The 26,044-nt window shown below is 36.9% G+C and overlaps 1 protein-coding gene across 3 annotated transcripts in view; it reads left to right on the top strand.

Moving 5' to 3' along the window:
* The window catches only part of atp13a3 (ATPase 13A3), a 33,850-nt gene extending 9,460 nt beyond the window's left edge, over positions 1-24,390 (top strand). The window contains exons 2-34 of one of the 3 annotated variants that reach the window (XM_014469236.2): positions 383-463; positions 3,212-3,298; positions 3,851-4,024; positions 5,141-5,377; positions 6,788-6,858; positions 7,065-7,148; positions 7,820-7,889; positions 8,352-8,486; positions 9,149-9,221; positions 9,503-9,634; positions 9,702-9,881; positions 10,273-10,430; positions 11,061-11,249; positions 11,349-11,410; positions 11,637-11,787; positions 12,661-12,780; positions 12,946-12,963; positions 13,234-13,387; positions 13,614-13,734; positions 13,885-14,009; positions 14,158-14,318; positions 14,643-14,771; positions 14,887-14,966; positions 15,113-15,155; positions 15,245-15,354; positions 16,217-16,313; positions 16,406-16,478; positions 16,566-16,743; positions 16,844-17,022; positions 17,108-17,196; positions 17,502-17,582; positions 18,318-18,410; positions 19,748-24,390. In XM_014469236.2, the coding sequence (XP_014324722.1) occupies positions 3,248-3,298; positions 3,851-4,024; positions 5,141-5,377; positions 6,788-6,858; positions 7,065-7,148; positions 7,820-7,889; positions 8,352-8,486; positions 9,149-9,221; positions 9,503-9,634; positions 9,702-9,881; positions 10,273-10,430; positions 11,061-11,249; positions 11,349-11,410; positions 11,637-11,787; positions 12,661-12,780; positions 12,946-12,963; positions 13,234-13,387; positions 13,614-13,734; positions 13,885-14,009; positions 14,158-14,318; positions 14,643-14,771; positions 14,887-14,966; positions 15,113-15,155; positions 15,245-15,354; positions 16,217-16,313; positions 16,406-16,478; positions 16,566-16,743; positions 16,844-17,022; positions 17,108-17,196; positions 17,502-17,582; positions 18,318-18,410; positions 19,748-19,942 (3,813 nt within the window). In that variant the 5' untranslated portion in view covers positions 383-463; positions 3,212-3,247 and the 3' untranslated portion in view covers positions 19,943-24,390. Of the gene's footprint in view, positions 1-382; positions 464-3,211; positions 3,299-3,850; positions 4,025-5,140; positions 5,378-6,787; positions 6,859-7,064; positions 7,149-7,819; positions 7,890-8,351; positions 8,487-9,148; positions 9,222-9,502; positions 9,635-9,701; positions 9,882-10,272; positions 10,431-11,060; positions 11,250-11,348; positions 11,411-11,636; positions 11,788-12,660; positions 12,781-12,945; positions 12,964-13,233; positions 13,388-13,613; positions 13,735-13,884; positions 14,010-14,157; positions 14,319-14,642; positions 14,772-14,886; positions 14,967-15,112; positions 15,156-15,244; positions 15,355-16,216; positions 16,314-16,405; positions 16,479-16,565; positions 16,744-16,843; positions 17,023-17,107; positions 17,197-17,501; positions 17,583-18,317 lie in introns of all 3 variants that reach the window. The other 2 variants (XM_023339116.1, XM_023339117.1) reach the window with 2 other exon arrangements.
* Positions 24,391-26,044: the final 1,654 nt, after the last annotated feature.

The raw sequence follows: 26,044 nt of genomic DNA, 5'->3' as shown, positions 1-26,044 counted from the left end.
TCAAACTGTCACCCATTCCTGTTAATGGTTTATAAATGTTCAACAGATTAAACCAATTTGACATGCAGGACATCCTGTGGGTTTTCAAAACCTGTTCATTTTAACCAGTCAAGATAAAAATTAAGTTAACTGAACTCTAGTTGAATTTCAGATCATACAAAACACTTGCTCAGATGTATTCATGACACTGGTATCTGCTTTGACATTGCCTTGTTGGTTCAAAAAAGGTTTTGTGACTGCTCAATAAATCACTGATTGGTCTGTTACTGTTTAAGGAAAATCTCACGTCAAACTCAAGCTTATGGAAAATGTAATTCTATTACTGAAATGTTAAGAAACCTTAATAAAATCATTTTCTTCTCTTGTGTTGCTCCCCTCTCAGGGTTCCAGGTTGGTGTTGTGAGAGAGCAAGCTACCTGTGGGGAGGTGGACTGCCTGGGGCATCGTGTCCCTTGTTCTCAAGGTAGGAGCGAGTCTTAGACTGAGTATCGAGTTGGTCTAATGATCAGGCCAGTTATTTATCATTTTAACATACGTAGCCTTTAATTGTTTGCTTCGTAAAACTTTTAGTTTATAAGTCTAGAATAACTGAACTGAAAAAAATGTGCAATGTGGTCAAAACAGAATGTGTGTAGTATAAATACATCTCTGTGGTGCCAACATTTAGGCATTTATTTAGTTTATAGAAGCAAAATAGGAACTTGAGCGAAAGAAATATTGCAATACTGATATAGCAAAGGGCTGTCCGACACTGAGCTTAATCAGCATCAGTCACGGAAAAAAACATGCTGGTCAATCTTTGACAAATGCAAACAATCCAATGAGAAACTTTAACCTATTATGAAATAATTTGATCCTCTTGGTTTTGTGCTGTAAAAATGGAGCTCCTGGATTGGAAAACGCCGTCCAATAGCATGCACTCAAATCAATCAATGAAGTTTATTTGTACAGCATATTTCAGCAGCAAGGCAGTTCAAGGTGCTTTACATGATAAAAACTCAAAAGTAGCGGAACTACTTCGGCTATCCTAAATGCACTTTTTAAAATTTTATATTTTACACATGCTTTATGAAAAACTCTACGAAAAGGCAGATTTTGGCAAATAATTTGTAGCTGCATTCTACAGAACAGTCTGTGAATAGGTGAGACAGATATTTGAAATCACAGATCTGTTTTAGCGTTTGCAGTAATCTTTATTTACTAAAGTAACATAAAAAGTGAAGATGAGCAGTGATGAGTTAACTGGTCATATAATACATTGCTCCCTAATAAACCTTGAACTTGTAAAGTAATTTTTGTTTACTGTGACTCTATTCAAAATTCGTCTTTGTTGGAGTACAACACAATTGTGTGAAAGACCAGAGTGATTGTTATGGACGTCAGTGTGTCTGAAAAGGGCTTTAATGTCAAACTTGCTTTTTGTTTACACTCTGCACTTGCCATGTTTTTTACTGTTTTTCTTTATTAGAGCAAATTAACAAATATGACTAATTCTTTCTAATTTCATGCTATATCTATATCTGTCCTCAGGGTTCCTAAGAACTGTTCCGCTAATAATGTGAAGAAACCTGTGAACTTTAGCTTGAGTTAATATGTAACTTACTGTTAATGAAGGTATATCCAGGGGCGGTCTGACCCAGAAGTGAACCATCAGGCATGCAGCTAAAATCCCTCTGTGATCCAAGCCGCCTCAGTTTATAGACAGCTAGGATGGGATGATGCTAGGGAATCAAAACAGATGAGATATTTACAGATTAATACTTTCTATAATTACTACCTGTATCTGAGACTATAGTAACAGTAGTGAGATATATTTCTCTATTTTCTCTTTCTTGTTTGTGCTTCCAACTCAAACTTTTAGTAGTTTTTCCTGTCAACTTTGTCAAGTGTGAGGATTTGCTTCAGTTAGACTCCATTTAACAATCTGAATATTATATAGCATGTAAAGTGTGAGTTCATGACCTTCATTTCCATTTATACCACCAACCAGCCCATGATTCCTTGATACTTTGAAATTCAGTTTTGAATTCGGTTTTTTCTGAGTCACTATTCCTGAATAGAAACTTTGCAAATGACTTAATCAGTGATGCACTATTGTTGGTATTTCCACTCATTGCAGTAGTTTGGGAAGGAATGTTGAGCTTGTGTTGCACCCACCGTGGCCAGGGGGAGGGCTGCCATTGGAAAATACAAGGAAGGGCTTGGTCCTAAGTAAAATATCCCAGAGCATGCCACTGAAAAGGTTCTCCTGGGTGTAGCTGCTTGATAAGATCTGAGTTTTAATGCAATCACCGGATTTTTGGGTGTTTTAAAGGGGGAGTGGAGGACAGCGAGTGGTCACCCTGTAGCAAACATGTCCAGATATGATATGGAAAGCCTTTGCTGCCTTACAATGGGTGACGATGCCAGGACTTTCTGTGTTTTCCTTTCATTACATTTAACTTTTATTATCTTGTAGCTTCACTCTTATTTGTTATCAGGTTATTTTTTTATTTCATTTTGCATTGATGTACTATAAATTACATCAATGTTTTTTATTATTTCAATCTTGAGCCACTGAAAAGTTTGTGTGTGAACAAAGTAGCAAGAAGCTGATTTGAATCTTATTTGTTATTTCCTGCTTTTCTGCTGTGGCATGCTTGGACGTTATGGATAAACTTCCTCCAGTGTTGGTTGCTGGGAGTTAAACTGTTTAATTGTAGGTTTCATATAACACAGTGCAGCTTTTGAACAACACAGAGATACAGGAAGCATCACCGTATTATTTATTATCTTACTAGTATTTTCAAGACTCAGTGTTTTTTCAATTGTCAATATTTTATTAGTTTTTTTAAATAGCTGATACCAATGTTTGTATATAATCCTTTGAATCATTTCAAAGGATTATGAAAACAAGCAAATGAAAGTGAAATTAAATTTTTGTATATCATAATTTGTAATTCATTGTCCACTGTTTGGTTCTCTGTTTCCTCCAATGGTTTAGTGGTATTTATTACTTATAATCTGGCTGATTAATGTTTAAGGTTTTAATGACTAAATTTTGATGAACATCCATAATGTGTTTTTATTTAAATCAGAAAATCAGTGAAGGAATTTCTAAAGAGCCATCTGTCCATCCTCTTTTCAGTCATCATTAGTTCTACAGTAACAAACAAGTGGAGCTGAAATGTTGCTTTATACTGATATCTCTGATCTTTCTGGCTGCTTCTAGTGACTAAGGAAGAGGCTCGACAAACTGTTCTGCAAAATGGAGAAGGGTGAGATGAAGATCCTCAACAAGGGGGAAGAGGAGGAGATGGTACGCCCATCTGATTTAACATCACTAGCTATATTTCCATCCAATTGTCATGCAAATTTTCAGTGAACTTTTAAAATGTTGCCAACAAAGAAAATGTGAATTAGGTGTGTTTCGATCTTCTTGTTGGGAGCAAATCAACCAGGCTATGCGGAGTGTAATTTTGTCAGATGTTGGTGCAACTGAGAAACACATGGCTGTAATAAACAGGAAGTAAAGGTTTCAAAGTAGATGAACCGCTCATCTGAGAAACAAGGACAGTCCTAACTGCCATGGTACACGTCTACCAGTGGATGGTAAAGTTTTTACAGAACTTATTTGGCAAATGTATTTCCATCTTCCCTTTAGCACATTAATTATTTTTCAAAAAAGCCATAAATCACCTCAAGCAAGCATGAAACCTTTTTTTATCCTTTCAAATTTTACTGTTCCCATCAAGCATTTCTAATGTGATATTTCAAAATGCACATAAACAAATCTTGATGGAAACATGGTTACTGTCTATACCAGAATTTTCTCTCTCCACATTACAAACTTTCCCCTGTCTTCACGTAGGAGCTGCAAGGCTACCGTCTCTGCCGTTGGCGACTGGCCCTTGTAGGCTTTGGTGTACTTTGTACCGGAGGCTTCCTTCTCCTGCTGCTTTACTGGATGCCAGAATGGTGCGTCAAGTCCACCTGCACCCGTACCACAGTCCGTGATGCCGAAGTGGTGTTGCTGCGCTCCACGGTAGGAAGCGAGTTCGTGCTGATTAATCTGCCCGTTTGTATATTTAATCTTTCATCTATCTATCCAGTGACTGTGATACTGTTTGCCACCTCCTCATACGTGCTTTGTGGCATGTGCTGAGAGATCCAGGAATCCTGAATCAAATCAGTTTTATTCAGTTTATTTATAAAGTGCCAGTTCACCACAATGTAATTTCAGATTAATCCAATTCATTGCAATGCAATGTATCCAGTCTATTTCAGTGCTAACTTATAATACAGTACAGTCATATTCAGTTAATGATCTAATGGATCATCAGATGATCTTACTGGGGTGATTTTTTTATTTTTATTTTTTTTTTTTAGTAAAATGTCACCTCTTCAATGAAGGCCAGCCTAATGCATCTAGTTGATGCTCCTCCTACTGAGCAAGCATGTGGTGACAGTGGAACAGAACAGCTGGTGTTTAACAGGAAGAAACCTGAAGCAGTACCAGTCTCAGGATGAAGGCTTTTCTTCTGCAACCAGCTGGGGATTAAGAAGACAGGAAGGGTTTACTGGAAAAATAAAAACACAAACGCACTGAGCCAGGAGTATGTTTTAAAAAAAGCAATCTTTTATTAAAACTAAAGTAGTAATAATAACTCTAATATAATTTGACTCAGTCAACTGAAGATAAAATTGGAGATAATCACTGAGTCATGTACGATAAAGCCTGTTACCTCATATGTGTGGGTTGCCTTTTGCTTGTATTGCCACACCCACTGCTCAAAGGCTGCAACCTAAAACATCACAGCAGAATAATGATAAAATTGCTACTATTTGATTCTTGTATTATTTTGGAAAATCGGGTATTTAAATTGTTAATTTTTCCTCCAGCTACTTAAGTTGCACCTGATTCTTGAGGCTCATAGGCTTAAAGCCTATGAGCTTTAAGGACGGCTGAAATCAAGTTTCAGATGAGTGGATTCATTGAGACCAACTGATTATTACACAATCACAGATGCATGAATGCAAAGGAAATTCTGTGTATTCAGTCCTATTTCTGTTAAATCAGTTTTATTTTCCGGTGTGTGTGTTTGAGGGGGTGTGTTGGTGTATTTACTGACTGCTGGTTCTCTTTGCTGCTGTTGACCAGGATGAGTTCCGGCGCTGGTTCCTGGCCAGGGTACGAGTGATGCTTGCTCCGGGGAGCAACCCCTTCCACAGCCTGGAGACCCAGACCACCTCCCCTCTCTCCTCCCCCTCTTCCCCTTCCTCCCCCTTCTCTAGCCCCTCCCCTTCACCTCTGGCCAACGGACACACACCTCATCCCTCCGATGGCAGCCCTGCTCAGGAGCTCATTAGAAGATTTTCTTACTACCAGCCCACACAGGTAACTAAATCTCTCATCACAACAGCATAACAAGACCTACTGAACATGAAGCTGATGTTGAACATAGAGCAAAGGAGCCCCTCACTGCTCCCACAGTTTTTTCACCCTGAGGGTTTGCTGTGGTATCTGGCACCAAGACGTTAGCAGCAGACCCAATAGGCGAGGAGCGGCCGACCATGCGTGGAATTTGGAGGCCAAGTCAATAGCTCAAACTTGTTGCTGTAATCATTCCTGAACCATTCCTGCTTTGTGACAGGGTGCATAATCCTGTTGAAAGAGGCCACAGCCATGAAAAGATGTGTGTGGTCTGCAATAATGCTTAGAGGGGTTCTATATGACGGTGAGAAGATTCTACGTTTGCAATATGCATATTGTACAGGAATTTACAATAAATGTCAACTTATTATTTAGGTGCCATTGATATCCAGTCATTCTTTATAATGTGGTGCAATATAATATATTTCACCTGTTATTTAAAGGGGTGCTACTATGTATCTTCTAGGCACACAATGTACCATTTTATAGCACAGTCAAGTAACTTTTACCCTCAGTTGTTATAAAATTTTGTATATAGCAAACATAGCTTAAAAGAAATGTAATTTTCCAATTTAATGCCTTGAAATTCTCTCTAAGAAGGTCCTACTCTTTCTGACACTCCACCTTCAAGATGTCTCCACAACAACATTCCTCCATTATGCCGTTTACAACCAAATCTGAACTGAGAAGTAGTTATTTAAGCTGATCAGATTCGCAGTTCCACCAGGTGTTTAATTGTTGCTGCCGCTTGTCTAGTGGAGCTGAGTGGGGAAGGTGTGGGGCAGGAGCTCGACTGGAGACTGCAGCTCCCAGGAAGAGCTCTGTGGAAATAGGCGGGTGATCAGGCACTGAACTTTTGGCATTAAAAGCCATTATTGCATCCAGAAATATTAGGTTAGATTAGGTTGGCGGTGCAAGATACAAGATCCTGGATGCAAGCGCATTAATGCTACACAAACAATAGCAATATTCCAATCAGATAACTTTTGATTAACTTTTTTAATGGGTGGAGTGATTCTCTCCTGTTCGACTTTGCTCCTCCACTCTAAACCACAATCAGGCTCTAGTGATGTTGACTGCACATTTGTGTTTGGCTTCCAGTGTCTATCAGGGATGTTTTATATTTTAATCATGTGGATATTTGTTTTATGATACAGATTTCATATCACAACTGTTAAACATTAACTTGAAGTTCATATTTAACCCTAAATTATCCATCATCCACTCAGTTGTTTTTCTGTTCACTACATGACATATTATGATGAGCTCATAATAAGGAAGTAATTAATTTGCAAGTTTTTCCCCACTTTAGATTGTGTGGCTACTAGTAACTCATCTTTATTTTTTTTCCCTTTGTTCCCTTTTCTCTCTTAGATTCGCTATTTCACCTTCCATAGCACAAAGTATTACTGGAATGATGAGATGCAGAACTATAAAGTTTTAAAGTAAGACATTTTTTTTTACAATCTACCCCGATCGTATTAAATAAGCTGGAGTCCAATTTGTGATAATCATAACTGAAAATTGATCAAATGCTTTGCTGGCAGCCATTTGAAACATTTAACTTCTATCATCTGTTTCCCTATGTGTAATGTGTCAACTTTGTCTTTGTTTTTTTTGTTTGTTTTATTTTGGGGCACACATTATTTAGCGGCCTGGAGGATCTTGAAGTCAGTTGCTCTACCGTCCACTCAGAGCACAGTGCAGGCCTGACCAGGAACCAGCAGGAGTACAGGTACAACAGATCAAATAATAGGAGGATTCCTTACCTTCTTTTTTCCTCCTTTCCTTCTTTATGTCTTTCCTTTATTCTGTGCCCTTCTTTCTTTGCATCTCTCATTTCTTCCTTGTGTTTGTGTCTTTTTTGACCTTCTTTCTCTTGTGCTTTTTTTCATTCCATTCTTCCTGTCTCCCTCTTTGCTTCCTCCCTTTCTTGTCATTCTTTCCTTCTTGAAATCATTCACTTTATTCTTCCTCGTGTCCTACCTCCATTCCTTCATTCCTTCCAGCTTCAGTTTTATTCTTATGCTATTTTAACCCATTTCCACCCAGGAAACGTCTCCCATAGGTCCATAATGTACCTTATTTTTTGTATATTTTGAAATAAAATTGAAGGACTTGAACTTCAATTCAAGTATTTAGCCTGGAGAAGTATTTTGTTCAAATGGAGACAGAATATTTTTGGAGAATTAGTTAATTTGAGGGTTTTGAGCTCACAAAAGTAGTTGCTTATATTCATAGATTCCCAAACTAGTGAAAATATTGTGATATATTTTACATTCTGTAGCAAACCCCAATAAAAACTGCTCTTTGGTATATTGTTTGCATCACTCTGCTGTGTTTTGTGTATGTTGCTTTAAACTCGTAGGTGTGGCTGAACTCATTGTTTCTCTCTCCTTTTGTTAGGAGACTGTTCTTCGGAGTGAATGAAATCGCAGTGAAAGTGCCTTCTGTTTTCAAGCTGCTTATCAAAGAGGTAAAGACCAGTTTCAGTCAACATAACCTGCGTGTTTTTTAAATTGGTCTGAATTCCCAGTTATTCTCACTGTGTGTAAAACTTGACTGGCAGAGTCAACACAGTGGTAAACTGGTACTAAATGAGTTTAGTACATTTGGACTTTAAATCCTGAATATGTGATCCTCTTCAGAGTCTGGACCTTTTCTCTTTGTTCTCCCTCTTTATTACTTTAAGACCACCTCATGAAACAAGTTATATCTACGTTATCTCTATATCTTCTATCCTTCTCAGTTTATTTTAATAAACATGTAATCAATTGATTAAATAAAGATCAAATGGTGGATTACTCTTGAGTAACTTGCATGTTAGGAGACTGCAGAAACCCCAGTTATTTTCTTACTCCTTGAAACATACGTTTTCTGTCTTTTTCATGCAGAATGTCTTTGTTGACATGCAACTCTTCTCTATGTCCTCCTGCAGGTCCTCAACCCTTTTTACATCTTCCAGCTCTTCAGCGTAATCCTGTGGAGTACCGATGAGTATTACTACTATGCTGTGGCCATTGTTTTCATGTCGGTTATATCCATAGCTACCTCTCTGTACACCATCAAAAAGGTAAGACTTACTAATTAACTTGTCTAAATACAGTTTAGACTTGTTCTACAAGTTGGTGTGTAAATATGCAACTATGAAATCACAGACGAGATACTAATGCTTAAAGTTTAAAACATCTAATAACTTATTGATGTATGATTGAAAGTAATCTTGAATTTTGCCCTGTTTATTTTCATATTCTGTAGCATTGATTATTACTGTACAAAAGTTTTTTTCAGGTTTTCTTCTTTGAATCTACATAACATTAACGCATAATGACAGTTTTAGAGGATTTAGTAGTTTTGTATCCACCTATATTTCTTGTATCTTTGCCAAAAGTCAGAATTATTTAGTTTATCTTTCTACATTAGACTACTAGTTTCTGTAAAATTAGTCAGAAATGTTTGATTTTTCTTCTTTTGGTGTTAATCTATTAAGTTTCCTCTTGAACTGATTTAAATGTTCAATTTTTTTATTTTCTTTAGACATTTTAAAATCCCCAATTAGACATTTATAGCATGCCTTTAATAAATCAAAGACCCATTAAGTTAATAAGTTTCATATGGGTACAAGAAACAACTCCAACATGACATAAATTAACAATATTAAGTCCTTTTACTCATAATTTAAAAACAAAGAAGCAGCAAATTGTTTTCATTACTGTTAATCTCTCCTTTCTCCAGCAATACATCATGCTTCATGATATGGTGGCAGCTCACAGTATTGTCCGTGTATCTGTTTGCCGAGCCAATAATGGTATGTCAATAAATTATATTGTCTTTTTATGGGTTTTGTACACTTTTATCTATTTATTGCCCTCTTAAATAGATTTATTCAAACCAGAATAACCCCATATGTTGGAAATTAAAATGCCTTTATTTAATTTAATTTTAGTTTTAATGTAAATAAAATATTTCTATGGATAATCAGCAAATTTGCAGATCAACCACCTCTGTGCTCACTTTTTGTTCATGTTTCAAACTTTATTTGCATTGCAGTTAAATGTGTTTTTTTCTAACTCCTGCTTCTCCTGGCAGAGGTTGAAGAGACATTGTCTACTGATCTGGTACCTGGTGATGTGGTGGTCATTCCAAGCAACGGGACCATCATGCCATGTGACGCAGTGCTGATCAGCGGCACCTGCATCGTCAATGAAAGCATGCTCACAGGTAAACTCTTGTCTAACAGCAAGGTTCATTGTTCCGTACAGCACAATAACAGGATTCCCTTCATCAGGTGAAAGTGTTCCTGTGACAAAAACCAACCTCCCCAACCCACTACCAGGAGAGCGGGAGGGGGCAGACAGTGCCTACAACGCCGAGGAGCATAAGAGACACACACTGTTCTGCGGCACCAACGTCATCCAAACCCGCTTCTACACAGGAGAACTGGTCAAAGCCGTGGTGGTCCGCACAGGTCAGCAGGGGGGCCTGGATGCAGGAACTTGATTGTTTTCTGGATGTTTTTGCTGTTACTCTGTAGTACAGAGTAAATAATATAAATTATTTTAAAAAATAACTTAATGATATTCTATTCATTCAGATGTAACTCTACTGACTTATTTTTATTCCTAAAACAATTTAAATGTTAGCTTGCAGCACAAGTGGTACACAATACTGCTCAACATTAAAGAAAACCTTTTTAATTCTGGTTTCCAAAATATTACCCGATTCTTCTAAATCTATGAGTCACAATAGACTTTTTAAATTATAGTGTCATCAGTTCATTTTCTCTTAAGCAAATGTAGACTCAATCTGATAAAAAAAAAATATTTAGAATAATAACAAATATATTGTTTTTCTTGCAGGTTTCAGCACAGCCAAAGGCCAACTGGTGCGCTCCATCCTTTATCCCAAACCCACCGACTTCAAGCTGTATCGTGACGCCTACCTCTTTCTGCTGTGTCTGGTGGCTGTGGCTGGAATCGGCTTCATTTACTCAATCGTCCTCAGTATCATGAATGGGGTAATGCACAGGGAAACCAGCAGAGCAAGCTGTTTTCTTGTTTCTCAAACAATTCCTTATGAGAAGTTTTTTTTACTAGCAAGGCTGCTAATGAGAGCATTTCAGTCTAGTAGTTGACCAGTTCTGTGTCTAAGCTTTAAAATGAACTAAATAGCAAAACCAATGTAACAAATCGATAAATTTTCATTCTTTTTTTGCTAATTATAAAACATTTTGCTTGTTGCTAAAACATGAAATTTAAATTCAATTGGCGTGATCGTCAGTATCTGCTTCTTTCTTCCTAATTTTTAGGATGCTTCGTTTGTTGTTTTGTTACACTTTTCTTCAGCTTACTGTTTTACTCTTGAAAAGTGCAGTTGATCAAAGACTGTTTGCTTAATTTAAGGATTTTAGATTTATTCCCAGCATCACAGAACCTTTTCTGTAGCTCTTGGTGAACAAAATATACAGAGTCTTGAATTGTAAAAGATAAACAGTAGACATGGTGAAGAATTCACTGCTTTTGTAGCTCATTTTGGGAAACAACTTTACTAGTATAAAAGATCCTTGAAACACTACTAAGGATTTGAGCACATAAGAAATTATTCCAATGGGAAAAACTTAAATCTTTTGCATTTTCTTCTATTCCAGGAGAAAGTGAAAACCATCATCATCGAGTCTCTGGACATCATAACCATCACTGTGCCACCAGCGCTGCCAGCAGCCATGACAGCTGGGATTGTGTACGCCCAGCGGCGTCTTAAAAAGATTGGCATTTTCTGTATCAGCCCACAGAGGATCAACATCTGTGGACAGATTAATCTGGTCTGCTTTGATAAAGTAAGTCTTCTTAGACAATACTGAAAAAAAAAAATACAACAGCATGAACGGTTGCTAGACTGGAAAATATATATTTGTTTTACATTTTTCTTCTTTAAGACGGGAACTTTAACAGAAGATGGATTGGACATGTGGGGAGTTCAGAGAGTTGAAGGAGGCCGGTATGTGGATTTGATTTATGAAATATGGAAACATCAGAGACCTGAGTCCAAATTGCATTTGCTCTGGGATTAGTTTGAAAACAGTTGTAAAAGTCCAGGCACATTCTGATATTTGCTCAGGACAGAGTATTTCTGGGCCATAAATCAGAAGTGAAAGTCACAATCAAGGTTAATAGGAGTGTTGTTGCCTTTCCTCTCCCATAACCACGTTTTCTTCCTTGATCAGTTTTCACCTATCAGAGGAAAGTGCCCACAAGGAGAATCTTGTCAAGTCCCAGTTTGTGGCCTGCATGGCCACCTGCCACTCGCTAACCAAAATAGAAGGCCAGCTGTCTGGAGATCCACTGGACCTCAAAATGTTTGAGGCTACAGGCTGGGTGAGTTGCTCTGAGTATATCCAGTAACACCGTGTTGATCCAGAATCCTCCTCCGTTTGAACGCTTTCAGTGTGAGATTCAGTAAGAACTACAACTTCAATTTCACTTGATTAGATGAGGTTATGTTTATGTGTAAATTAAAACGTAAAACAAACCTCTTTGAATGCTGAATGGCCAGATTTGCTCTGAGATGCCTCCGTATGGTGGACAACAATCCTTCTATGGGGGGCTTTTACATCAAGAAAAAAATCACTTCCGAACAAAAAGGTTACATTTTTAATATTTCATTTTACCTCATTAAGTTTGATTGTAGATCAAATTTTCTCAATAAGCTGCTACAGTGTCACGATTTTCTTCCAATGTTGCATTCACTTTTCGCCAAAATCTTGTACTGATGATGGGAGCATGTTTACATGTTTTATCTGCCTGATTCATGGCAATTATGTGAGCCTTCCTAAACAGGTTAACATCTTTTCCTCAACTAAGAGATGTGTCTTTTGAAATTCTTATTTAAGAAATGAAAAGCTACTTATTGCAAAAGTTGGTTGAACAACTTTTTGTCGTCTGGAAGATAATCACTGATGCAGTAATTATCCAATAATAGGCTTATATCTGTTTGCCTAGTTAAATCCAGGTGCCATCAGTTTTTTTATTATTATTTTTATTATTTTTTGGCACCATGTGACCATAATGTTTAATGTTGATGCTTTGTTTGGCACAACCCAGGTTTGATGACTATTGGAACCTTAATGCTCAGGTCCATATGAAAACAACATTATTGTTAAAAATTAACTAGTCTTATGTTTGGAATATAAAAATGAACGCTAAATTAATGTACAAATATTTATTTTTCTTTAACTTCATCTTCTCCAGATCCTGGAGGAAGCCACTGAGGAGGAAACTGCTCTCCATAACCGCATCATGCCCACCGTTGTCCGACCACCAAAGCAGCTGCTGCCCTCCCAGCCCGATGAATCGGCCGAGCAGGACATGGTACGTACAGAAACTTAACACTTCAACAGCTGAGCCAAGTCAGTTATGTATCAATAACTTACTGAATAGAGAAGATCTCAGAAAATGTGTCCAAATTTGTAAAGTTATCCATAAAAAACTTTCTGACTTTGAAATTTATTTTCTCTTGTTTTTTTGTTTTTATAGGAACTCGCTGAGCTTTCAGTAAGTAGTGTCTGCATATTTTTGAAATGTTTGATCACCATATATAATAATTTTCCTCTGGATTAAAGTGATGCTTCAGGGTTATTTAAATAATTGAAATTTGAGGCTTTTCTCTTGTTCAGGTTTTGTAGTTTTTTTTAAACACCCGGCCTAAAAACAATAACTGACCATTAATATCTTAAAACATACATAAAACTGTGTAAATGTCCTCTACTCATAATTACTAAATAAATCAGATACTCTTCTGTATGTGTATGTAATTGTCTGCAGTCATTATACGAGATCGGTATCGTGCGGCAGTTTCCTTTTTCCTCGGCTCTTCAGAGGATGAGCGTTGTGTCTCGTACTCTGGGGGAGAAGTGTATGGATGCCTTCATGAAGGGAGCACCAGAGGTGGTGGCCAGTCTCTGCAAGAGAGAGACGGGTGAGGTGACCAACATGAGTTTCTGCTTAGGAGTCGAATTAAATCATGAAGCTGTAAAAAGTTCCCACAAAAAGACACACTTGAAATGATTTTGACAACTCTTTGTATATTTGTTTTTATACAACTTCTGTAAATTTTATAATGTTCGCAGTGTTGCAATAAAATAGTGCTGTAGAATGAGATGCTTTTCCTTTGAATTCACTGTCTAACCAAACATTTTTCCCAGTTCCGGAAAACTTTGCAGAGGTTTTGGAGGATTACACTAAGCAGGGATTCAGAGTGATCGCTCTGGCTCATCGGCGACTCGGATCAAAACTCAACTGGCACAAAGTCCAAAACGTCAACAGGTAGTTAAAAACATTATGCAACTTGTGAAGGATTTAAGATAAGACGCTCTATAAATGCATCAAAAAGTTTAAGTGTTTGACGCAACAAAGTTTATTATGTATTTATTTAGATATTTTGTTGTATAATTTTTGTTGTTGTTTTGCTACCAGGGATTACATAGAGGCAAACATGGAGTTTCTGGGACTCATCATCATGCAGAACAAACTGAAGGCTGAAACTCCAGGAGTGCTGCAAGACCTCTATCGAGCAAACATTCGAACTGTCATGGTTACTGGTGAGAGCAGAAAAAAAATCTTCAAATATTACAAAAAACACATGATCAATATAAAACTAGCTCAAGTCTTTGGTTTTGCCTAAATATCTGCTTGATAATATGAAAAACACATCTCGAGTTTTGTGAATGTCTTTCTTCCACTTTCCAGGCGACAACATGTTGACGGCAGTCTCTGTGGCCCGTGACTGTGGAATGATCCCTGCCGGGGACACGGTCATCATTGCTGATGCCCTTCCTCCTCATGATGGACAAGCCGCCAAAATCACATGGAGATACGCTGACAGGCCCAGCAGAACCACACGACTCGAGGTAAAGAAAATAAAGACTCTCCACTGAGCTCAAGTCTACAGCTCCATCTTCTCAAATTAAAACTCTGTAAAAATGGCTTTTTAGTTGTGTGCAGTAGTTATTGAAATGAAAATAATTGAGGGGAAATTAATTACCATCTTGGATTTTTAATTAGAGCTACTTTTATTGCATGTGGTGACATTATGCCTCTTATTTCCCAAAACTTTGTCATTAGCAGAAAATTTTAGTCAGGGTTTATGTAAGTGGAGGGTTACATGTAGCTTTTTTCCAGTATCTCTAAAATGTATCTGTTGTAACTAAGCCACACTTGGTGACTTTCAACAGGAAATTAACATCAGCCTGGAGGATGAAGGTCATGCTGAGGAGCCCAAAACACAACCACTCTACCACTTTGCAATGAATGGAAAATCATTCGCTATAATCGCCGAGCATTTCCCAGACATGCTTCAGAAGGTACGACAAATCTTCTAAACTGGAAATCCTGTGTGTATTTATTGAAACAGACGCAGGAATGTTGAAACCGATCCCAACGTTTCATGAACGTTGAGCCTTGTGTTATTGTTTGCAGCTTGTGCTGCACGGGACAGTGTTTGCCAGAATGGCGCCGGACCAGAAAACCCAGCTTGTCGAGACACTACAGGGAGTAGAGTGAGTCTTAAAGTTTTACACTGAATTATGACAACACAGGCGCAAGAATCTGGATTAAATGAGCAAATTTCTTTAGATAAAATCATGGTGTTAGATCTTTTACATCAACTTTTTGATACTAACCAGTGACTATCATTTGCTGCCAGCTACTTTGTGGGAATGTGTGGAGATGGTGCAAATGACTGTGGGGTATGTAATACTGTCTATTTATAACAGCAACTTGGTGCAGCTCTACCTGTAATTCAACACGTTTAAGCAGTTTTTCTCTTCAACAAAAGGCGCTGAAGAGGGCACATAGTGGGATCTCTCTGTCAGAGCTGGAGGCCTCAGTGGCTTCCCCCTTCACCTCCAGGACCCCCAACATCTCCTGCGTCCCGAGCCTGATCAGGTTTCTGTTTGTTCCCTTTTACAGTGCCTCGTGGCTCGTCATTTCTCAGCATGCACATTCTAACTACAACCTCTAATATATTTTATTGCAAAAGTTTCCTAGTACTGCGTAACTGAAAGAAGAGGATGAATGATTTTGCTGATTAAAAGAAAAAGTAGGGCATACTTTTTACTCTGATACCTCTGGATGAAGCCCATTGGAACCAGCTGCATTCAGAAGGCATATAAATATTAAATGGAGCCCACTTATGTTGCTGCAGAGATCTACTGCTAAACATTAAGTCCTGCGTACACCACTAGTGTAGTTTTCATGAGATGTTGGAAAGAGGAAAATCATTGTGCAAAGCAGAGGGCTGCAACCCGAAGCTCCAGATTCACAGGTGTCTCTTAGGAGCTTCCACAATGACTTTTCATATCTTTATCTAATTTTTTTTTTTTTAAACAACTAATGTTTTTTAAGAATAGATATAATAACATGCAGGTTTAGCATTTTCTAAATGAGAGCAAAGCTTGTAAAATTTAATATTACAAGAAAATATTGCAAAAAAAAACTTCATTTCATCCTGAACCCACTATCTAAACTGTGAAACATAGTGATGGTAGCATCATGCTTTGGGCTGCTTTTGTTCACCACTCCAAAACTGAACAAAACCAAAAATACTTCTTTGCAGTATTTTAGCAACATGTATTTAGTAATTACATGAAAGCCCACAATACAATCTTCTGATGTTTCTTTATTCCTCTATTGAAGAATTTTCTCTTAATTCAGTGATATCATTAAATACTGCTCTGTGGGAAGTGAAGCATTTTTTTCTTTCTCATTATGTATTTTATAGTTGGAAATTGTTTGTTTGTCTTAACAGGGAGGGACGCGCTGCTCTGATCACCTCCTTCTGTGTGTTCAAGTTTATGGCTCTCTACAGCATCATCCAGTACATCAGCGTCACTCTCCTCTACTCAGTAAGTAGTGTGGCTGCCTCACTTATAAAACAACGGTGAAAACCAGGAGAAATTTAAAATATTTACCAATCCATGTTCGTTCTGTGTCTTAGGTATCAAGTAACCTTGGAGATTTCCAGTTCCTCTTTATTGACATTGCTATCATCCTCCTAATTGTTTTCACCAGTAAGTTTTGGAAAATTATTGCAGAAAAAGCTCGACTTTTCCTTAAAAACATAAACTTTGTAATTAATATTTCTCCTGTCTCTTCAGTGAGTTTGAACCCAGCTTGGAAAGAACTGGTGTCACGTCGTCCCCCATCAGGACTAATCTCAGGGCCTCTGCTGCTCTCTGTGCTGACCCAAATCCTCATCTGCTTGGGGTTCCAGATCATTACGTTTCTTTGGGTCCAAAAGCAGCCATGGTTCGAGCGTTGGACTCCTGCTACAAAGTAAGTGTCCAGCATAGAGCGGCTCATCAGGGATAATGCTACATTGCTCCTGTCAGCAGTTTCTAATGACACTGTTTGATATATTTCTGTCCACTCCCAGCGTCTGCAATCACTCGAATCACCTGAACGTGTCCGGAGTCAACACAACAGAAGTGGATGATCACAACATCCAAAACTTTGAGAACACAAGTCTCTTCTACGTCTCCTCCTTCCAGTATCTCATTGTCGCCATCGTTTTCTCCAAAGGCAAACCCTTCAGGCAGCCGAGCTACAAGAACTGTGAGGCCCGGTCTTCTCAGTGCTGCCTTGCTGTAATATTTAGCATTTAGATATTCTAATGGATGACTGACTGTCTTTTCAACAGGGCCTTTTGTTCTATCTGCTGTGAGTTTGTATTTCTTTCTGCTGTTCATCATGTTTCATCCTGTTGAAGGCATTGATGAGTTTCTAGAGGTAAGTGAAGATAAATATCAGATACTCAGTTCTGGTACAGACTGCTATAGCAAGCCAACTTTTATTTTCTCTTCATACTTTATACACACTGCATTTATTCCCATATTAATTAAATGTAATCAAATTAAAGATGCTTTTTTCAGTGTGAGAATTTTCTACTTCAATAAAATATTTATTTTAAAGTCTTTTTAAAACTCTCTTTAAGGGGTCCAGTCATATTTGTGTGTAGTCGCAGGCGTAGTTTGAACTGTTAACTTTTCTGCACATGAATATTTTCATCAGTTTATTATTTTTGTTCCGTACAGATTGTTTGTGTCCCTTTTGAATGGAGGCTAAAGGTTTTCCTGATAATCGTAGTCAATGCTGCTGTGTCTGTTTTGGTGGAGGTAAGGTACACACACACACACACATGGTAACACTTGTTTGTTTTTGCCATGTTCAGTTTTCATTTTTTCATGCATTGTGCTCATCTTTGTCTTATGCAACTTTACAGCTGGATCAGTCTTTTGTTGTGATGAGAAAATGTTTTTATAAATGGAAAATTGTCCCTTTGACTGTTTTTGATAAATGTGGTTATTTTTAGACCATACATTTTTTTTCCTCAGGATTTTACATATGTTTAGAGTAAAGTTTCAATCATTGGCAGAGGCTTTTTAGAAATAGAATAAAGTTTAGTCCGTGATCAGTAGTTTATGCTAACCTGCCTTGAGCAGAATCAGTTTCTCTCCTTCCATTTAGATGGCTGCCCTCAAAACACGCACTGCTTAGCAAACATCTCAGATTTCCCCGCCTCTGAGCTACCAGTGCAAATTCTACTGATCTTTGAAGCGAATTAACTAATAAAGCTTAATTGATTTTGCATATAATCAGATGTTTTCAGTTTCTCTAACACTGAAGAATCGCTATATATATACTTCCTTCTCACATAATTTTTTTTATTCCAAACTTAATTACTGTCTCGCAGCCTTTGGAGAATTCATCTTCGCAAATACATGATTTCTTAAAGCTCTGTTGCCAGATCAGCTTGAAGACCTTTGTGCCAAAATAAAAGCAGGAGCAGTGGGGAGTCAAATTCGCCTCTCTTTAATTCTTTCCCTGCCCAATGCGCTGTTATTCCTTAGACCTTCATCCTTGACATCATCTTATGGAAGCTTGTGCTCAGCAGAGACAAACAGGCCAACTATGGCGTCACCCCTGCCGCCCCGACACCACAGGTTGGGAAAATCTGACACCTTCTTCTCTAGCCCTTTCTTGTTGCTCATGTGTGGTGTTTCCTCTTTCTGTCCTATCTCCTTCTTTGTCACAAAGCGCATCTTTCTGATGTAACTGCTACCTGAGACATGCATGAGTGCAACCCCGATGTTATTACCTCCTTGTGGACGGTCTGTCTAGGAAATATTACACAAGTTCAGTCAAAAAGTGCAAATATTGCACTATTTTTCCTAGCTTCTATACAAACTGAGAGGATGCAGGAGTTTGAACTCCTAGCATTGTCTGCAGATGTACACATTGCAGAGAAAACTTATTGGATGCAGACTTGTTTATTTTTATTACAGCCTTGTTTTCTCAAATAAATAGTAACAGTCCTATGTAGAATAAAACAATAGGTTTGCGATGATTTGCAATAGATAACAGTTTTATTGACAAAATGTTGACAGAATAACAAACTTTTTAAGTTGTCTTCCAAAAATTGAAAGATTTGGGGAATGTTTGAAGGGCTTTACCCAGAGGCCAATAAGGATACGATTGGTCAGATGTGATTTGACATTTTATAGTATCTGTGGTTGCAGAGGAAACTTTGTACTGCATTAAAATTCATGTTCAATGTCAACATTTTAAAAGTTTTTAGCCAAACATGGATTTAAATTCTGTTCAAATAGTTGCATTCTTTTTTTTAATTATTTAACTTCCAAACTTTTTGTGAGAAAGGCTGTTTTATATTTAAATAATCTTAATTTGTTGCCAGACTTGAGTATTTTTTCATGCTTGCTACTGTCCTTCCCTTTTGCTGTGGTGCCAGCTTCTTGTTTGAAGATCTAAAGCTTGTTTGGTGCACCTATCCTAGTTTCTCTTAGATTCCAACCAAGCATGTCAGTCACCACTATCAGTGTATGACCTCAGGAATGTCATGATTTAAAAACAAACAAGAAAGCCTGACCCTTTATTTGTCATTATAGAGCTAGCAAAAATACTCTTTGTTTGTATCTTTAAAGTGTGTCTTTGTGGCCATCTTTAAAGATCTTTGTTCAGTCTCCATGAGCTTGTTTTAAGGAGTTCGCTCAGCCTTTTCAACTGTTGACAACCAGTTCCTTCAAGTTAACTTCATGCTAAATTTTGGTTTGAAAAACATGCATGTATGGATTTTATCTGTTTATCACAGAACTGAATCCCTGAGTTTGATGTTTGGCATGCAATAAATGTAGCAAGCTACAAACACCTGATCCACAGATTTTTAGATCAAGTCAACATGCATTAATGCCCTTTTCTTTTTCTTCTTTTTTCCTTTTAATGCATCTATTTTATTTTTTTTTTACAACCTGGGAATTTTTAGGGGGTGATTGACATGCAGGCATACAAGTGTCTGTTCAGGTTGTGTCCACGCAAGACGACGCCCAAAGCTCGATACAGGCATCTTGCCCAGGAACTGAGTTTGGACCCAGACTGGCCCCCAAATCCGACCACCACCACAGAGGCCAAGCCCCGCCCTGAAAACGGCTCTGTCTATGATATCATAACCCACTCCTAGCATCGCCACGCTCCCAAACACTATGGGGTCCCCAGCTCTCTAACAGGAAACTTGCATATGAGGAGTACTAAGGGAAGTGTCCATTCTCATTCTCTCCATCGCCTTCACTCTTCATGCAAAAACTCCGAAATTCCTCACAAATACCAAAACAAGTACCTTCATAACTTTCAAACTACTCCTGCTTTCTCCATCACACTCCATATTGATGCTCTCAGGTCTTATTATTATTTGACATTTCTGTAAAAACATTATTGCTCTTTTACTCATACGCCATTCCTTATGTCTGTTTATAAAAGCAGAGTAGCATTCAACAATGACTTGCAATCAAAGTGAAAGTTGTGCAGTGACACCTTGTGGTGCAGGTTAAACATCCTGTCAGTTTGAGGAAGACCATGTGAAAGGTCACTTCAGAAATGTGTATTCACTCGCAAATATAAAACATGTTTCATAAGATTGTTATAAACGTCAGGTTCTATTTTACACCTTAATAACCGATGCGTGATTGACAGAAGCTGTGAAAATCTTTAAAAGTACAAATAAACTCTGAGTGAAGCTGTGCAGCGTAGGATTGACGACATTTTGCTCTAGGAGCGAGGCTTTCAGATTTACCCTTTTCTGAATAAAAATATTGATTTTATAAAAAGGTTGTAGTTGAAATGTTTGGAGGATAGAAGAAAAGAAATGCACTTTAAAAAAGATTAAGTTAATGGATGAAAATATTGATTGACTTGATATAAAATGGTTCATCTCTTTTTAGAAGATGTACTAAAGTAATTTGATTATTATGGGCTCTGATTACTGCTGTGTAACAGTCATCAACAACTACTATATTAAAAATTAGGAATTATTTTATTTGGCTGAATATTTCCTTTTGTGCAAGTGTGCATCTTGGCAGTATGTCTTATACGGTCTGAATGCCCGTTTATTTCTCATTACGTATTGACACATTTAAATATATTAGTCATTTGTAGGGAGCACAGCAGAATTATGCCCACAAAGAACGTGTGAAATGGAAATGGGGATTGTGGCTTTATTTGGTTCTTATAGGGCCCTCAGTGGTGAGGGAATGCATTGTTAAATCGGAAATGAATTATTCAAATATGTCACCATTCATGGGCAAATAAACACTTTCTAACAGTAGAGGATTAATTGTTCAGAAATGGTATTACCACAAAGAAATAATCAACCAAATGCAAATTTCCTTAATTTTTCTCTTGTTCTTTTCACTATTAGAACTTCCATTCTGAAGCGCCACTTGTTGGCTCTTAAGTATAGTGTGTACACCAATTGAAAAAAGCTCCAATTTGAGTTTCAGACTAGACATAGAGAGCCCATTTAGCCTAAAATTGGCTGACTATGATCACCTGCTAACTCAATGCAGCCCTAAAATACATGTCTATTCAAAAATACATACTAACTAATTTATGCATTAGCTTAGGGACATGAAAAAGAAAAAGTACTATTACATTATAGCAAGTGATTTGTTTGTGCAGAATGATCTCCTTCTAGATCAGCATAAAGCCTGTACTCTTTAGCTATTTACAAGAATAGATTTTTTTTTCTGTCTTTAAAAGGCACAGTGCATATTTGGAAAGGTTTTAAAATGGCATGACTTGTTTGAGGAAAGAAAATAGTTTGAGCTGACGAAGCTGATTTATGAACTGACGAAGCTGATTTATGAACTGAATACTTGTTCTCAAATGCCTACTAATTTTGTGTGAGCACAAAGTTAATTTAAATCCCTTGAAGAATGATAAAATGCTTTTTGTTTTAAGAAAATTACCTACTCTAAACTGAACAACATTATCTTTAACAATTGCATATAAATAACAGGATTGACTTTGTGTGGCTTTTTTCTTACATTTCTCTAAAAACAGTTTCAAACTGTTTGAGTGTTTTGGCTCATTCTTGTGGCACTGTGTCTGCTGTAATTGTTGATGTTTATTTGTAGGAGTTTAATTCTGAGCAATGAAAACATGGGAGTAAAAGAGTTTTTATTTATTCTATGTCCATATCGGCCACCTTCTGTCCACAATATTGAATAATTGATCAAGAAATGTCAAATTTAGCACAAACTGTTATAGTTTTGGGATTTTGGAAGCATCTTTAAACCAACAGCCAAATCCTTGTCAACTCTGACAGCGATAACATTAATCTTTGTCATTTCTTACACATTTAATGCTAAAATGTTGACTTTGTGTGCTTCTGACAGAATAACAGTTTACCCTTTAACTAAACCTTTATGAAAAGCATGGCTGGTTCAACACTTCCTCCATCAGTTTAGTATGCAGTGATCTCTTTGCAGACTGAACTGGTGCCTGCTTGGTGGTGAAAACGCTCTTCAGCATTCAGAGACTTGCATGAAGCCAGCTGCCTGTGGGTCACCTGACGGTTCTGATGCTACGCCTTTGACTTCAAGCATGTGGCATAACTATAGGAATTAAGAAACATTTAACATCTTACATTGTATATTAGAGGCGTAAATAATAATGCAAAAGTCCCAGAAACAGCATGCATCTGGTTGGTTATTGTAAACTGTTAACCAAAAGCATGAGGCTAGATGACTTAAAGCTTCCTGCATCTTTGGATATGTTCCTGAAATCAGAAGTACGGATTTTTTTTAGCAACATTTCTTCCTGTGGAAGATTGATTACAGTTGAAATTAGTGAATAGGGTAAAGAATTGTGCATCTTTTCTGTGTGCTGCCCCTGTTTTTTTCTTCTCTCCTAAAAAATTATTTATGAATGATGAAGCCTGATTAAATGGCTCCCTCCATGTCCATCACATATCCTCCATGCATAGAGTTAAGGGCTATATGTTGGGTTCAGTGCTCTTTATTCAACATGTAAAATAAAAAAACAGCAGTAAGAGCTTAAATGTGAGCATTTTTGTGATTAGAATGCATATTTATATTTGACTTTGAAATAGTTTAAAATAAAAATGGATTTGCTGCCACAATGACATGTTTAAATAAGCAGATTACTCATACCCAATACTTTTGTTTAATCTATATAGAGTATTTATTGTGACCAGATATTGGCCACTAACATTTCTAAGAGTGCTCCATGATTTAGAAAATTCATTATTTTTCTAAGACTGAATGTAGTTGAGAACAAAATGTAATGCAATGCAAAACCACAATTACTGAATTTTATTTCCAAAGATATTTCTTCATATGTTTACTGGTTGCTTAAATTTAAAAAAGAGTGAATGAGAGAGAAGAAAAGTTAGATTTTTAACCAGTGGTCAGGTGTGTCAAATGAGATTTGATGGAGCACATCAAGTAGACATTTAGTGGTTAAAATAATACAAGGTTTTGTTTGTGTATATATGGGTGTACATTTCTCTTGTCTGTGGAAGAGTTTAAAGATTTAATTATAAAGATATATGGATTTTGAATTATAAAAGGGCTGGTGTGTTTTATTTTTTGCTTTATTTTCTACTTTTGGGTACTGTCACAATCAGTTGTCAGTCTTTAATTTTTTTCTGGACTGTTTTGTGTTTTAACTTGTGTAATGTAACCATACTGTCTGTGTTCTCTAATTGGGTATCTTGGGCATTTACTTCAGTCTGGTGAGAACACTTGGATAAACAAATTGCAGCCAATGTCTGTTTTCGAGGTCTAGATTAAATAAATCAAACCTGAATAATTCGATCCTGCAGGTTCCAAAAGTCTGGACAGATTTTTGTCTAGTTTCCCCTTTTCTTTATCTTGAAGTTTCCTAACTATTAAAAAGAAAAAAGCTAACCGGAAGGGATTTCAACCCGCTTCATATTTTTAGTTTAATCATCCAAGGTGTGTCTTAACATTTTCTCTGAGGTATTAAAAAAAACGCATTATTTTGCTTCCATGTGAAATGTAGCTGGCAAATAAAATGTCCATTGCTGTTTATCATCTTGTTGTATCACACTGCTGCTAGGAGCAAAATGATTCACTCATCTGTATCATATCTGCACCATTTATTTAGAAAAGAGATAAATTTGTAAATGCTACTTTTGCATTTTTCTACTGTGTAGTTTTTCTTTTTAATTCAACGAACCTTCAACAGAGACTTCTGAGCACCTTCACCATAGAGTTCATATTAAAATAATGTTAAAACATGTTTTCTCCTGGCATTCGCATAGGGTCTAGGTGTGGATGAATAACTTGTATGTTAGAAATAAATAAATTGGACTTAATGCTTCACCCAGAAAAATGCTGTTAATTGTATCTTTTTAACCAGTCTACCTGCAACTTAGTTCATAGTTTTTTTTTTCTGTGCTCATTATTTTCAGCTCCCTCACCTGGGATACATGTATTTTTTTTATTGTCAGTGATGTATAATATTTTGACAATTTTCTATTTTATAATTTATTTGTATTTATTTTGATTTTTTTTTTTTCCTCCGAAGATTGTGTTATAGATTTATGTTGATTTGTTTTCTTTACAATAAATGTTCTATAAGCAACTTCTTTTAGTCTAAGTTTTTTCATCAACTTTTAATGTAGTGTATTTATGAGATAGTTGTGCAGAAATATATATTTTTTGTATATGGCAATGTATATATAAATTTCTAGCTCACAAGTGTCAGCTTGACCAGTTTTAATACAATTAGCCTTAAGAAACTGACAGTTGGGAGAAAAGAAAAAAAAAACCTGCCCCACAACTGGGCCAGTACTGTTTTATATCAGGGAGGGGGGAAAAGATTATTCAATGTTATTGGCAGATAAAGTGTTGTTGATGACGAGTTGCAATGAGCCAGTAGTACTTCATTGAAAAAAAAATAAATAAATGAAGGAAAGCATCAATAGCTGCGTCGGAGGAATTATCCTTTTGTTGGGGGAATATGCCGATGTTTTCATTATCTGTAAGCAGAAATCACAACAGAAATAAAAGCTTGAAATAGTAGTCTGTTTAATAATCTAAAGTGTTTCCCTCAGTGAGTTGAGTTACTGAAATGAACTTTTCAATAATTCTAATTTGAGACGCATCTGTACATCCTCCAGAAACTGAACTCCACAGCAGCATAACTGGTTCAGGATCCTTCACCAATCTTTCTGTATCCTAATCAAAATAGAAAGGTTTAGGCTTATTCTTGAAAATAGACTCAGAAAAACCACAGATTTATTGAATGAGTATAAAGGAAATGTCAGCCATATAATTTATGAAACTTAGGCCAGCGGCAGCTAAGAGTCAGATCAATCACACCTATCTTGGTCTTAACATTAAAAGAGCCCCACATTTTTTTCACCAATTCATATTTTTTTCAGATACAAGTTTACTATTGATAAGCAAGACTTTCATCACCAAATATACTGTTGGATAAGTTGGTTTCTGTAACAGAGGTCTTACTTTATGCAATAAGTGTCAACTTCTTCCTATAACTTGCATCACCATTGCAAGTTAATGGTGATGGAATTAACTTGCAACCACCAACACATTTTCATGACAGATTTGTGCTTCTGTTAGTTCTTAGCCTTCCCTGCAAAGTAGATTGTCCTTAACAATCTGAAGTGCACCTGTTTATTCAAATTACCACCAACAGTTGTGTTATCAGTTTTCACATTTAAATGTCCAGTTTCAGAAAAGTGTTTAGCCCTTGCAAGTTTAACCGGTGCTTCTTTGGTTTGCACAGAAGTTATCCTTGCATCAGAAGTTTTGACATTAAAACCCATATAGTTTTAACAAACTTTAAATAACCAATTAACTTCGTAGTTCAATAGACGTGAGTGCACACAAAAATGTACTAGTAGGTTATATGGGACTTTTGTGCCAGAGGCTTCCAGGTAATATCACTAAAAGTAATTTTATTCCAGTAATTTAATTCAAAAAGTGAAACCTGTATAAAATCATTACATACTACGATGTAGGTATTTTAAGCATTTCAGAATTTTTACTTCAATGACAAAGATGAGAGTTGTGTATGAGGAGAACTCTTTGGAGATGTATATTGAATTCAAGTGATTTTTTTCCCTCGACAGGTCGGAATTAAAGTCAGAGTTCTTTTTTTCAGAGGCCCTTATGTTCTTCAATTTGTTACAGCTTTTCTCAGATAAACACCTTCATACACCGGAACTATAGGACTACGGTGTCTGTCAGTGCACATTTGGAGGTAGTACCAC

Source organism: Xiphophorus maculatus, chromosome 9, assembly GCF_002775205.1.
Source record: "Xiphophorus maculatus strain JP 163 A chromosome 9, X_maculatus-5.0-male, whole genome shotgun sequence".
NCBI classification, from domain to species: Eukaryota; Metazoa; Chordata; class Actinopteri; order Cyprinodontiformes; family Poeciliidae; genus Xiphophorus; species Xiphophorus maculatus.
This window is presented reverse-complemented; position numbering and strand designations above follow the sequence as displayed.